The 15,149-nt window shown below is 55.8% G+C and overlaps 1 protein-coding gene across 1 annotated transcript; it reads left to right on the top strand.

Moving 5' to 3' along the window:
- The first annotated feature begins 7,366 nt into the window (after positions 1-7,366).
- On the top strand, positions 7,367-15,149 carry C1QL1 (complement C1q like 1). The gene is given in 2 exon segments (NM_001194672.2): positions 7,367-8,068; positions 14,477-15,149. Coding segments are annotated over 2 exon segments (777 nt in total). The 5' UTR covers positions 7,367-7,471; the 3' UTR covers positions 14,657-15,149.

Here is a 15,149-nt window from a genome sequence, read left to right as displayed (position 1 = left end):
GCCTGCTGGGCTAGGTAGAGTGGGGGTATGAAAAGCCCCCACCTGGGGTCAAACAGACCTGAGTTCCAATCCTGCTCTCCCTCTTACCAGCTGTATGATCCTGGGACAGTCACTGAACCTCTCTAAGCCTCAGCATCCTTATTTCCAATGTGGAGATCATGCTTATTCCTTAGACTTTTGGTGAGGGGTAAATGAAATAGAGTATGTGAAACACCTGGCACATATCAGTACCCAGACAACAGCAATAGCATCCATCCATCTTTCATTCAATAAACATCTCAAGATCCCTCCAGAAGCCTGGAAGTCTCCTGCCCCGTACCCCATCCCCATCCCCAATCAATCTGTTAATAAGTCAGTCAATTCCACCTCCTACCTTCCCAAGTCAGGCCACCATCAGCTCTCACCTGAACCACTGCAACTGCCTGGTACTAAGTCTCCCTACCAGCACTCTTACTCTATTTTAATCCTTTCCCCTCACAGTAGCCAGAGTGATGATTCTAATCTGAAAAATCTGATTATATTACTCATTCATTTAACACCCCCCAGTAATTTCTTTTGTTGTTGTTGTTGTTGTTGTTGTTGAGACAGAGTCTCGCTCTGTTGTCCAGGCTGGAGTGCAGTGGTGCGATCTCAGCTCAATCCAACCTCCGCCTCCCGGGTTCAAGCGATTCTCCTGCCTCAGCCTCCCATGTAGCTGGGATTATAGGTGCCCACCACCACACAGAGCCATTTTTTTTTATTTTTAGTGAGACGGAGTTTCACCATGTTGGCCAGGCTAGTCTCAAACTCCTGAACTCAGGTGATCCACCCATCTCGGCCTCCCAAAGTGCTGGTGATTACAGGCATGAACCACAGTGCCCGGCCCCTCCAGTAATCTCTAATTACCCTTAGGACAAATTATAAACTCCTTGTCACAGCCCACGAGGCTCTGCAAGCATGGTCCTTAGCACACGCTGTTCCCTCTACCTGTAGTTTTTTCTTTCCCTCCCTCCTCCACTTCCAGTGGCCATATTCTTCACCTTGATGACTCCTTTCAGGGCTTACCTTAAATATCATCTCCTCCAGAAAGTTTCCCATTATTCCCTGCCCCCAGATGAATTTAAGAGACATTGCCGAGTGTTCCCAAAGTACTCCACACATTCTAAATGAGCTTGTCAGGCTAGATAGCAATTGCTTGTTTAATTGTCCAGGTTTCAGCAATACACTGTAAACTACATGAGGTCAGGGGACTTTTCTCTTTTTTTCCCCAACCTTACCAGCCAGAAGTCTTTTTTGCTCATCTTTGTGTCCCGTGATAACAAGAGATGTGGTGTGCAGTCAGCTAATATGGTTTATAGAATGGATGGAGGATGAATGAATGGATGGATAAACAGAAAAAAATTACACCTCCTCTGTAAAGTCTTCTTGGACTCCTCTGGGCAGGGCATTATTATTATTATTATTATTATTATTATTATTATCATTATTATTATTATTATTACTGACAAGTCTCGCTCTATCACCCAGACTGAAATGCAGTGGCATGATCTCAGCTCACTGCAACCTCCAACTCCTGGGTTCAAGCGATTCTCCTGCCTCAGCCTCCCAAGTAGCTGGGACTACAGGTACATGCCACCACACCCGGCTAATTTTTGTATTTTTAGCAGAGACGGGGTTTCACCATGTTGGCCAGGCTGGTCTCGAACTCCTGGGCTCAAGTGATCCACCCTCCTCGGCCTCCCAAAGTGCTGGGAGTATAAATGTGAGCCACCACGCCCAGCAGGGGATTATTTTTAATTTTTATTTTTGAGACAGGGTCTCGCTCTGTTGCCCAGGCTGAAGTGCAGTGGTACAAACATGGCTCACTGCAGTCTCAAACTCCTGAGCTCAAGCAATCCTCCCACCTCAGCCTCCCAACTCAGAGGGACTATAGGCCCGACAAATTTTTTGGTTTTTGTAGAGATGGGGGTCTCCCTATGTTGCCCAGGCTGGTCTCAAACTCCTGGACTCAAGTCATCCTCCTGCCTTTTGGCCTCCCAAAGTGCTAGGATTGTAGGAGTGAGCCACTGTGTCCAGCCTGGGCAGGACATTCTTCATCTATGCATCATTTGGACTTTGTAACACCTCCTACAAATCTCTACCCAAGCCTTAGATTCCTCAGCCATAAAATGGGGAAAATGATAGAGTGTACCTCATGAGGTTAATACTAGTACATGATATAAGCCATGTAATAGTTTTAAATCCATGATAATAGGTTAAGTGTAAATGAGATAATCCACAAAAGTGCTTAAGAACAGGATCTTGGCCGGGCCCAGTGGCTCATGCCTATAATTCCAGCACTTTGGGAGGCCGAGGTGGGCGGATCACAAGGTCAGGAGATCGAGACCATCCTGGCTAACACAGTGAAACCCCGTCTCTACTAAAAATACAAAAAAACTAGCCGGGCGTGGTGGCGGGCGCCTGTAGTCCCAGCTACTCAGGAGGCTGAGGCAGGAGAATGGCGTGAACCCAGGAGGCGGAGCTTGCAGTGAGCCGAGATTGCGTCACTGCACTCCAGCCTGGGCAACAGAGGGAGACTCCACCTCAAAAAAAAAAAAAAAAAAAAAAAAAGAACAAGGCCGGGCGCGGTGGCTCACGCCTGTAATCCCAGCACTTTGGGAGGCCGAGGCGGGCGGATCACAAGGTCAGGAGATCGAGACCACGGTGAAACCCCGTCTCTACTAAAAATACAAAAAATTAGCCGGGCGCGGTTGTGGGCGCCTGTAGTCCCAGCTACTCGGGAAGCTGAGGCAGGAGAATGGCGTGAACCCGGGAGGCGGAGCTTGCAGTGAGCCGAGATCGCTCCACTGCACTCCAGCCTGGGCGACAGAGTGAGACTCCGTCTCAAAAAAAAAAAAAAAAAAAGAACAAGATCTTGGACTTAGTAAGTGCTCAAAAACTGTTAGCTACAGTAATCATTTTGGCAATGTATCCGATCTTTCTGCACGGGTGTCCCCCACCAAACAGTGAACTCCTCAGGGGCACCGTCCAGCCTTCTAGTCCTACCCATCTAAGGACACAGCATCGTCGCCTAGCTAGGTGTTTTCACCCAGGCAGGGCCTAGCTAGCTGTTTTCAGTAAATGTAAAAACAACTCAATGCAGATCCAGCAGCTGATGATTCAGGGCACAGCACCCCACTTCCTCACTCCCAAACCCAGACACACAGCAACACCAACAGCCTCTTACACATTCACACCCACTCACATTCATTCAAAGAACCCCAAAATACCACAGAACAGTCACCCAGTTCCTAAAGTCAGCACCAGCCATGCCAGGGTAAAAAGTCTTACCTATGCTCTTCCCTGTACCCTCCACAATATAACTCAATGCCTGGAATGATGGGGGCTATTGGAGCGACCCCTTTACTGTAGGAGTTCCTACAGTAGGGTCATTCCAGATGGGGGCTGTAGGAGTGACCCCTCACACTCACAGAAGGGGAAGCAAAGCTAGACCTTCAGCCCCCCGCTGACAGCATCCCAGCTACAGAGAGAGCAGCCGCCCTCCTTACCTTAAAACTCTCCTTCCCTTTCTGCTTCTGAAAACCTGAGTCCTGGCCCGGGCTAGGCATGGTGGCTCACGCCTGTAATCCCAGCACTTTGGGAGGCCCAGGCAGGCGGATCACCTGAGGTCAGGAGTTTGAGACCAGCCTGGCCAACATGGTGAAACCCTGTCTCTACTAAAAATACAAAAATTAGCTGGGCATGGTGGCACGTGCCTGTAATTCCAGCTACTTGGGAGGCTGAGGCAGAAAAATCGCTGGAACCTGGGAGGCGGAGGTTGCGGTGAGCTGAGATGGCGCCATTAGGCTTCAGCCTGGGCAAGAAGAGTGAAACTCAGTCTCAAAAAGAAAAAAAAAAAGGAAAGAAAGAAAACCGGAGTCCCTGTTCTTAGCAGGTGTTTGAAGAAGAGGCCTGGAAGCCGAAACTTCAGGGTTCTTCCCTCACTCATCCAGTTCCATCTCTGAACCTGGGAGCCTAGGTCCATTGTCCCCCTCTCCTAGTGCCAAGCACAGCAATTGGTAGGAACCTGGCAGGACCAGGGAGACCTGAGGCCTGGGGGTCTCCTGAGAGGGCCTTCTTGGCCTTGAGGTGAAAAAATTATATTAGCTACCATTTACGAGGTGCATAATAAGGGTCAGATACTGAGCCCAAGACTTTACATGCATAAAATCTCATTTAATCCTCACAACCCACCTTTTTCCAAAGGATGCCAGGCGCTGCCGGGTAGGCTATTTACCTAAAATTACTGGATAGGATGGGCACACAAGCCTTTTCAGTTTTGTTGTTAATGAGACAGGGTCTTGCTCTGTTTCCCAGGCTGGAGTGCAATGGCGTGATCTCGGCTCATTGCAGCCTCGACCTCCCAGGCTCAATCGATCCTCCCGCCTCAGCCTCCTGAGTGGCTGGGACTACAGGTACGCGCCACCACGCCAGGATCTCTCTAAGTTGCCCAAGCTTGTTTGGAACTCCTGAGCTCAAGCGATCCTCGGGCCTCAGGCTCCCAAAGTGCTGGGATTACAGACGTAAGCCACAGCACCCAGCTGGCACGCAGGTCTTTAATATCAGAATCTTCAACAGTCCAGCTTCATAGAATGTTGGGGGGCAGCATGGCGGATGGGGGGGTTGTGACTGTCTTCAGGCGTTAGACTGGGAGATGCCCCTCAAGGCAGCACCTGCTCCCCAATCAGCCAAGCCCTCATCTCCCGGAAAGAGGGGCGCTGAGAGCAGGGGATGGGTGGAGGGTCGGGTAGGGGGTTAAGGAGTGCTTCTTTGGGGGCCTGGGCGGAGCCGGGGCGGGGCTTGGCGAGCCCAGGGGAGGCGCCGAGCCGGTGGCTCCGGCTCACAGGCCAAGATGGCTGTTAATTAAAGTGCTGGCACTAGCTCCTTTCTGCAAAGTTTGAAGCCGTTATTTTCCACTCCAGCGAAGCGGGGAGAATCCGGCTGGGCTGACGGAGACGCCACACCGCGTCAGGGGAGCAGGCGCTTTTTCTGAGCGGGAGGCGGGGCGCCGTGCTGCTGTGAGCGCGCCTCTTGGATGCCCCGGCCGGCGCGGGGGTGGGTGGGCGCTCCCGCCCACTCCTTGGCCCCCGGCAGCTAGCCGCGGTGTGCCCGGAGGACTCTGCGAGTGCTGTGGGTGGCGGGCGAGCCCCAGCGGCGTAGCAGAGGAGGGGCCCGCGTGCGAGCGTACTAGGGAGAAGGGGGTTCGTGCAAATCCCAGGCTGACGACCGCGCACGCGCCCCTCGGGTCACCAGCCCTGTCGCTCTTGGTGGGGCACACCGAGGAGACCGCCGTGAGGAACCGGGGGGCCTGATTGCCTGACAGCCGAACGCTGAAGACTACTCTTCCCGAGCCCAGGGAGGTCTGGCTGCCCTGAGCCCCCTACCCCTGGGCTTTGGGCGGTAAACAGTACCTAGAGACTCCATCGCGCTGAGGTTGGAAGAGCCTGGAGCCAGGCTACGAGTTTGAATCCCGGCTCTCCCACTTATTAGTTGTGTGACTTTGAGCAAATCTCTTAACTTCCCAAAGCCTCAGTTCTCCATCTGTAAAATTAAAATAATGTTGGACTTTACTTCTTTGGATTGATGTGAAGATCAAGCGTGATCATGTATGTAAAACATTCAACACAGGGTCTAGCACAGAGTAAACCCTGAATGAATGCTACTTATTGAAGTTTTTTAGCTCCCTCCTTGGTGGCGGTGGGGTCACTCTAACCCCCTCAGCCATCAGTGCTTGGAGGGTCCTCTCTCACAGCCCCCTCGTTGGATGTCCCCGTGTCCTTCTCCTCTCAGCCCTGGATGAGGTGAGCGACCTCAACCTTGGGTAGGGAAGGCCAGGGAATCATTTTGCCATGGTGAAGGGTCAATAGGGAGAGTGTGAGCTGGGAGGGGCCTCTTGGGAGAGGAGAGGCTGGGGTGTCATTCTTTAGCGGCCGCCAGTAGCCTCCGAATGGCAGAATCCTCCCCGGTGGGCCGGATAAAGGAGGGCGAAGGAGGAGCGGTGGAGCAGCCCGACCTGGGCCTCAGATAATGTGACAAATATTTTGATGGAAGCAGACACGTTTCGGTTTATGCAACCTAAACACTTTGCTGCACTTGAGGAAGAGGAGAGCCTCCCACAGCCTGATGGGGAGAAGAGTTGGGGGGCGGCGGAGGAGGCTGGGGGTGAGGGAGGAGGGGCTGAGGGGCTGGATGAGATCCACCCCTCCTCCTGGAGGCTGGAAAAGGGGGTCACCCCTCAGGGACGTATTTGCATCTGTCAGCATGCAGAAATAATGTGGGGGTGCCCGCCTTTTTAGGATCCCCTTTTCTCCCTGGTCCAGAGGCAGGGATAAAGGGATTGAGCAGAGGGAGATGGAAGAAAAGGGCCCAGGAAAAAGCAGCCTGGCCACAGTTCGGTGAGGAAGGGGCTGAGGTGAGGAGGGGGTTGAAGCTCCTGATCCCCCTCGGGGGAGGCGGGTACCCGAACAGTCAGAGCCAGAAAGGAGGAGGCGGCCGCCCTCAGGACTCGGGCTCCGCTGGGCCCCGGGACAGGCATTCATCCGATCCCCGGATCTCCCAGACGGGTGGTCTGTGAGGCCTGAGTGCCACATAGTCCCCTCTGTAAGCTCTTCTTCGCGTCACAACCCCTTTCTCATCCTACCTTCCCGCTCCCCCCTTCGTCCTCCCCTCAATCACTCTCTTTGTCCCCTGCAGACCCGGGCGCTATCCTCTCGCTTCCACCCCCTACGGGTCTTGGCCCGTCGCGACCCGCGTCCCTCTGTTTTCCTGGTGACCGACCCTCGAGGCCTCTCCTCTCCCGATCCCCTCGGCGCTCTCTAGCTCTCCCTGTGGCCCTCTCTCCCATTCGCTCTTTGGTCCCTACTCTCCCCTTTCCTTGGAGCTCCTCTCGGGTCTCTCGGACCCCGGCCCCCATCCCATTTCCGAGTCTCCGTCTCCGCGTACTCAGTCTCCCCTTTCCTCTCCCGGCTCCCGCCCGGGGTCTCCGCGGCCCGCCCCCTTCTGCCCCGCCCACCTCGAGGCGCCCGCGGCCCAATTAGGCGCCGGCCCCGCCCGCAGCCCCACCCCTCGTGAGCCCAGAGCCGCGCGGAGCGGGCGGGGCGGGGCCCGGCCGAGGGGGCGGTGGCCCCGGCGCCAGGAGGCGGGAGGAGCCAGCGGGGAGGCGGGAGGCGGGAGGCGGGAGGCTGCGGCCGCAGCGCTCAGTCCGGCAGCGCAGCAGGAGGGAGGCGCGAGGCAGGAGTCGGCGGCTGGGCTCCGCAGCGCAGCCAGCGCAGCGCGGCGCCCCGGGCCCGGCCCCATGCCCGCAGCCCCGCCGGACCGCCCTTGAGCGCGGGCGTCTAGCCCGCGCCCCCCGCCCGCCGGCACCATTGCCCCGACGGCGCGGCCGGGCGGCCCGGCGCTCCCCAGGCTCCGCGCGGGCCGAAAGACGCTGCTAGCGGCCGCCGCGGGCGTGGTGATGCTGCTGGTGCTGGTGGTACTCATCCCTGTGCTGGTGAGCTCGGGCGGCCCGGACGGCCACTATGAGATGCTGGGTACCTGCCGCATGGTGTGCGACCCCTACCCCGCGCGGGGCCCCGGCGCCGGCGCGCGGCCCGACGGCGGCGACGCCCTGAGCGAGCAGAGCGGCGCGCCCCCGCCTTCCACGCTGGTGCAGGGCCCCCAGGGGAAGCCGGGCCGCACCGGCAAGCCCGGCCCTCCGGGGCCTCCCGGGGACCCAGGTCCTCCTGGCCCTGTGGGGCCTCCGGGGGAGAAGGGTGAGCCAGGCAAGCCGGGCCCTCCGGGTCTGCCGGGCGCGGGAGGCAGCGGCGCCATCAGCACGGCCACCTACACCACGGTGCCGCGCGTGGCCTTCTACGCCGGCCTCAAGAACCCCCACGAGGGTTACGAGGTGCTCAAGTTTGACGACGTGGTCACCAACCTAGGCAACAACTACGACGCGGCCAGCGGCAAGTTTACGTGCAACATTCCCGGCACCTACTTTTTCACCTACCATGTCCTCATGCGCGGCGGCGACGGCACCAGTATGTGGGCAGACCTCTGCAAGAATGGCCAGGTGGGCCAGGCGGGGGCATGGGGCTGGCCTGGGGGCAGGGCACCCAGGGAGCCCGGGGCAAATGGGTACCTGATCGGAGTTGGCGAGGGCACCAGGCGGACACAGGTGGAGACCCCACCCTACTGCCCCGCTTGGGCATCACGTGTGGGGATGGTCGGAGCCAGTGGACATCTCCGATCCTCAGTTCCTGGGCTCCCGCTCCAAGACAGACGCTGCTGGGCACCGTCTGGAACGCTGCTGGAAATGCGGGAAACGAACCCAACTAGTCAGAGCGCAGGGCTCACAGGTGCACAGACTTGCCCTTGGGGGCTTGCCCCTTGGGAAGTGGATTAGGGCCGACACCAGCGGGCGATAAGGGGAGGGCAAGGATGAGCTCTGGCGCATAGAATAGGGAGAAGCAGCATCCGCACCCGCGGGCGCCTAGGCGCGTAGCCATGGGCGCACGCGGAGAAAGGTGGCTGCAGGAAATGTTTGGGGCACAAAGGCAAAGGGAGCCCGGTGCTTAGAGCCCTGGCTGCAGTGCGTCCCCTGCTCTCGAGAAGGGACCATTGGGCGGATCTGACACCCTTTGCAAAATCCGGGAGTTGGGAGCTCTTTCCCACTGTAGCAGAGCTGCCCCAACAAGAAGGCAGTCTGGAGGGGAGGGGTAGTTTTTCCTCTTGAGGCGGGGGAGGAAATGGAAACTCCGCCTCTTCTTGGTCTCCCGCTCCAGCCCCTCCTGACTCAGGGGTATGTGGGATCTTCTCCATTCTCTGTCCCCACCTCAGACGCTGGAGCTGGAAAGCGCTGAGTGTGTCGGGGACTCTGGTACCGGGACTCGCATGTGCCTGTAGCTCTCCTTGGAATGGCCGACCCCAGGACCAACCTCCACCCAGCCCCGCCCCGGGGTGACAATTTTAGCCAGCTATCTTGATACCATCTCCCTTCCCAGTGCTCCCACTCATGGTGGCCTGCGGCCTGGGGGTGTGGTCAGGCCGAGCATTCTCTTGGAAGAAGGGGACCGCTGGTCAGAACTAAAACTGAGCTAGTGAAGTTGAGGAGGAATCTCCCACGATTGAGATGCAAGACCTTGTTGGAACCCTTCCCACGGCAGCACTGCCCTGAAGCTCTGCCAGCCTGCGGGTCTGCAAGTCTTGGGGGCAGGGACAGGAGCAAGCAGGGAAAGTGAGCAGATAGCCAGCCAGGTTCTTGTAAGTCAGCCCCTCTTCTCTTTCTTCTGCCTGGCTGCTGCCCCCCCACCCAACACCTTTTCTCTGGTTTCTGCCTCTCCCCTGCCTCTTTCTTCTATTTTTCTGTTTCTTATCCATCTCTCTCTTGTGTCTGCCTTTTCCGTCTCTACCTGGGTTTCTGGCCTCTCCTCCCCGGGTCTAACCCCACTCTTCTCTATTCCTTGTATGTCCCTCTCTCCCACGTGTGTCTATCAGACATCCCTGTGTCTCTCCTCTTTGTCCTTGGTTCCTGACCAAATGGGAGGCCCCAGTATCCAGCAAAGGCTCATTCTGCAGACAGCCCCATGATTCCCCCTATTAATCACCAATAAGGGATGCAGCAATGTCACCTTCATCAATGGAATGTCTTCCTTTCCCAAAGAAGTTTGGGCTGACACAGAGCTGAGGTTTCAGAGGATTGACAGCTTGCCTGGATAGGGAGGCAGTCATCAGGCCACAGGTTGGCCCTAGACCCTGCACCACCTCAGGAAGTCCCCACAGGTCCCCAGAGATGCTGTGTGCTTAGAGTGGGGAACTTGCGTCAGTCACTGGGAGGTAAAACCATCTCAAAAGCTCCTTTTCCCTCCATCAGGGGCAGGGTGTTGACAGAGTCTGATGAAGGGGTGCTCATTGGAGATGGGACCACAGGCTAATAGGAAAAAAGGAGGTGACTTTAACTAGGGGTTTCAAAGGCCTGGCACTTAATAGTTACTCAAACCAGCCCCCTCAAAAGAAAACCAGGAGAGGCTGGGCGCAGTGGCTCACGTCTCTAATCCAAGCACTTTGGGAAGCGAAAGCAGGTGGATCAGCTGAGGTCAGGGGTTTGAGATCAGCCTGGCCAACACAGCGAAACACCATCTCTATTAAAAATACAAAAATTAGCTGGGTGTGATGGTGCATGCCTGTAATCCCAGTTACTCAGGAGGCTGAGGCAAGGGAATCACTTGAACCCAGGAGGTGGAGGTTGCAATGAGGTGAGATCTCACCACTGTACTCTAGCCTGGGCAACAGAGTGAGACTGTCTCAAAAAGAAAGAAAGAAAGAAAGAAAGAAAGAAAGAAAGAAAGACAGACAGACAGACAGGAGAAATAGTGGGGCCTATAGGCCCCTCTCCCATGTCCTTTATGACTTCTTCCAAATTGCCCAAGAGACTCATTTGATCTCACTAGTCATCCCACTTGTTAGTTTTGAGCCCCTACTAGGAGCCAGGTTTGAGGCTTCGTAGGAGTTCAGTCCACTTGCCCTCCAAGACCTCATGGCCTATGCAGGGGGAACATTCGTAACGTACAATCACACACCCCGAGTACTGTGTTAAAGGTGGGCTGGGAGCCCAATTGATGACTTCGGTCCCCAAATGTGTTGGCTGGGAGGGAGTGCTTCAGTAGGGCCTACCCTGGTGCAGACCAACCTGATGCAGGGAAGAAGATGGTGAACCTTGGTCCCCAAGGTGAGGAGATACCACTAGGGAGAAAATAAAAGGTCAAGTGTAGGGGAAAGCCAGCTCAGAGGTGGATGAGGACATTTAAATAAGCAGAGGAAAAAAATGGCAGGACCGGGCAATGGATGCGAACAAAAGAGAGAAGCTTGTATCTCCCGTGACTTCAGAACCCGGGGCCATCCTGAGCACTGCACTTTTTCTTCCTGGCTTCCTGCCTGTAGAGAGGCTTCCAGAATTTCTTTAGGGAGGCAGAGCTGAATCTGGGCTCTGTCTCTTCTCTGGGCAAGTTCGGGATGGGGAGTGCCACCTTCATGCCTGGCACTGAGGCTCCCTCTGTCCTTATCTGACGCCCACTGGCCCCGTCCTTAGGGGTAGCCTTGCATCAACACCCCTGATGGCACCAAGTCCTGACCATTAGGATGCGAGGAGCCTGGGGAAAGGACTCTGGGTTGGCAGTGGGGCCCTGGTGTGGTGAGTTGCCTGCAGCTGCCTCCAAGATCCACAGTTCAGGTGGGTTGGAGAGGACACAAAATTAATAAACTGGGCAGGGGGCTTTGTGAGGATGTGCCAGGGCCTGTGGTCAGGGTGCTGCTTATCCAGGGTAGCAGGCTGTGGGGAGGTGAGTATCACCAATGGGCAAGGGGTTTGACAACAGACTCTGACTGCAGCGAGAGGTGCTGGCATATATAAATTCAAGGTGGCGGTATAAAGACCTAAGAAGGCCGGCACGGTGGCTCACTCTTGTAATCCCAGCACTTTGGGAGGCCGAGGCGGGCAGATCACCAGAGGTCAGGAGTTCGAGACCAGCCTGTCCAACATGGTGAAACCCTATCTCTACTAAAAATACAAAAAAAAAAAAGAAAAAAAAAAAAAAGGCTGGGTGTGGTGGTGGATGCCTGTAATTCCAGCTACTTGGAAGGCTGAGGTAGGAGAATCACTTGAACCTGGGAAGCGGAAGTTGCAGTGAGCTGAGATTGCACCTCTGCACTCCATCCTAGGTGACAGACCGAGACTCTGTCTCAAAAAGGAAAAAGACCTAAGGAGATCAGCCTCTCCCCTGGTGGTGGCAGATGGTCCCCTGGCTATCCTCTCTGGCCCCTATACCTTTCACAACACAGAGCACAATGCCTGGCACAGCAGGAATGCAGTAAATATGTGAAAATGCAAGCGTCCCCCATGGGCTACGCTGGCTCCCCTATGGGAGCCACATCCGCACACCCAAGACCCCAGCATTGATCTGAGGGCAGGAACATGTTTCCTGGATACCCTCTCACCCAGTTCCCTTGGTCAGACCATTGCCTCAGTTTCCCCTCCTGGCAGCCCTTGAGGAACTGATTCTGCAGCGCTCCCTCATAACAAGGCCCAAACCTGCTTTCTTGCTTCCTTGGCAACCTCGTTTACCCACACTTCCCCTTGGACCCCAGGAGGAGCTGCAGACCTCAACTGTCTCCAGTCAGGCAGAGAATTGGGACCCCTGGGTTCCAACCCTGGATGCCCCACCATCTAAGGATGGAAGGGCATAAATTCTCTCTGCCTCCATGGATAATTAGGATAATTACGGCAACAATCATGGTGATGAATAAATAATAAACATAAGCATAACAGTTCTGATACAGTCACATCACCAGGAGATTCCTGATGACAGATGACTCTGTTCCAATGGATTTGGCTATTAAGGAGCACACTGTTTTAATGAGTTAAGGCTAAATTAATCTGGGCAATAAAAATAATTGTTATTAGTAGTAATTTATTAGCAAAGATAATGAAATGCGTGTGTAATAATAAATACTACCAGGATTAGGGCTCAGGGAACAATACAGAAGTTGGCTGTTTGCTTTCAGCTCTTCCCTAATAACTCAAAGCCCCATCAAGATCTAAATGTTTTTTTTCTTCATCATCAAAAGACTTTTACAGAGGTGGCAGTGGTGAGGCAAAGTCTTCTCATCCATTTTCTAGACACAGAAACTGAGCTCCTTGGCAGACAGCGTCTCCCCTCTCATTTATTCCCTCCCACCTTTAACTAGACCAGTTTTCCCAGCTAAGCGCACGAAGAGTTTCTTCTCTGGTTGGGAAGAAGAGGTTGAAGGAGAAGAAGGGGTTGGAGATGGGCTTTAAAGGGAGGCCCTCATGCAAATATGTCGGGTCCTCTTCATTGCAGCATCGCGGCTGAGTCAGCAGCTCTGGCACAGCTGACCTGCAGTGCTGCCTCCAGTCCAGGAGAGAGGATGGGCCCCTTCCCTAATTTGGCTTGGTTCTACCCACACTTCAGCCCTGGAGGGTGGGATGGTGAGCTGCCTTCCGTGAAGGGACAGGATAGAGAGGGGCCGTGGAGAAACCTGAGAGAACTCCACTCAGTGCAGCCTCCCCACACCACAAGCCACAGTCCTGGAGAGGGCGCTTCTCTTCCAGGTCTCTACCCAGGATACACTGGAGAGACCCCGATCCTCAAACTCAGGACTTATGTTTCCATCCCTGTTAGAGGAATGTCTGTAGATCATTTGTTCACCACCACACAATCTCTCTCTCTCTCTTTTCTTTTTGAGACTGAGTCTCACTGTGTGGCCCAGGCTGGAGTGCAGTGGCGTGATCTTGGCTCACTGCAGCCTCCATCTTCCAGGTTTAAGTGATTCTGCCTCGGCCTCCCCAGGAACTAGGATTACAGGCATGCACCACTACATCTAGCTAATTTTTGCATTTTTAGTAGAGATGGGGGTCTCACCGTGTTGGCCAGTCTGGTCTCGAATTCCTGACCTCAAATTTTCCACCAACCTGGGCCTTCCGAAGTGCTGGGATTACATGCATGAGCCACCGTGCCCAGCCACACACAATCTCTTATGATTATAGTCAGAGCCTCCAAAAGTGACAGCAGGCTCCAAACCCAAATGCTGGTGCTCCCTTGACCCATTATCCTGCCTGTCCCTCCCCATCCCCCATCAAGGCAGGGACCAGCAAGGATGTCACTTCAGACCGAGAATCCCAGAGGGAAGTAGGGCCTGGATTCCCTTCTTCCCACCCAGTTCCTTTCTACCACCCTGAGGTGAGATAGAAGGAGCTACAAGTCCTCTTTGGGTGGGTAGTGACAGGTATATAGCTATAGCTCCATGGAGACTGGCACCCATACTCCTTCTAAGCCCTGGGAGGGGAAAGCACTACCAGGCCTTCTGTCTCACTGCTGCAGCAGGGGAGACTCTGGAATGCATTTCAGACCGAAGACCTGGCCCTGGTTCCAGGATGGTTGCTGACTGGCAGCCTGGCATTGATCCAACTGCCTGACCTGTGGGGCCAAGGTGTGCCCTTGTGTCCATCCACTGACATACGATCCAGCGGGTGTGGCTGAAACGATGGCGTCATTATGAAAGCAGAGAGGAAGGAATGATGAGAGAAGGGAAGGCCCTCCATCCCCTGGAGGTCCAGAGAATTCCTCTTTGCAAGGACCGGCTTCCAGGCTTCCTGGAGGTATTGAGGTTCTGGGCCAGCTGGATGGAAAGCTCTATAGGAGTGAAGGAGGAAGACTCTGCCTTGACTCCCAATTCAGGCCCAGATCAGACCTGCCCTAGAAATCCAGGGCTCGTCTCCGCCCCTCTCCTGAAACAAGTTCTGTACGATTGGGAGGGGGCCGGGTGGGATGAGGCGAGGCTGCAGGCCAGGTTTCAGGGTCTGCTGATCCTCCCCGGGACTGCCTCACCTCCCTCCCTTCTCATCCTCCCTCCTCTCTCGTCCTCCCTCCCCTCTCGCCCTCCCTCCCGTGTCCCCTACCCGCAGGTGCGGGCCAGTGCTATTGCCCAGGACGCGGATCAGAACTATGACTACGCCAGCAACAGCGTGATCCTGCACCTGGACGCCGGCGACGAGGTCTTCATCAAGCTCGATGGAGGCAAAGCACACGGCGGCAACAGCAACAAATACAGCACGTTCTCTGGCTTCATCATCTACTCCGACTGAGCTCCCCGTGTCCCTCCACCCACGTCCCTCACCCCCGCGGGATCCCCTCCGGGCGGGGCAGACGATGACTCGCCCCTGCCCACCCGCTCGCCGCCCGGCCCTCCCCGGCTATGACGCCCCCGGCCCGTGCTCACCACCGCCTGGGCCACAGCTAGGCCCTCCCGCCGGCTCGCTGCAGAGCCGGGCCCAGCGCGCCCTGTCCCCGTGCCCGGGAGCCGGGGTTGACCGCCCCCGCCCGGCCCACGCTATATATTTGTACAATAGGACTGTTTACTGCCCACCTCCGCCTGCCAGCCCACCCCAGCCTGGGGAGAGGTCGCGGCGGCGGGGTTGCTTCCTGCGCTCTGAGATGAGCTGCCCTCGGCTCCCTCCGGGGTGGCGCGCCCAGGGAAAGGGGGAGTTGGGGACTGGATTGCTTCCCAGCACCCTCAGAGCCCCTGCCCGGCTGTGCCCCGTCTGACCAAAGCTATAATAAAAACATTTTCACCCCGCG

This window comes from Macaca mulatta, chromosome 16 (assembly GCF_049350105.2).
Source record: "Macaca mulatta isolate MMU2019108-1 chromosome 16, T2T-MMU8v2.0, whole genome shotgun sequence".
In the NCBI taxonomy this organism is placed as follows: domain Eukaryota; kingdom Metazoa; phylum Chordata; class Mammalia; order Primates; family Cercopithecidae; genus Macaca; species Macaca mulatta.
The sequence above is the reverse complement of the archived record's forward strand: the minus strand, read 5'-3'. Positions and strand labels throughout refer to the sequence as shown.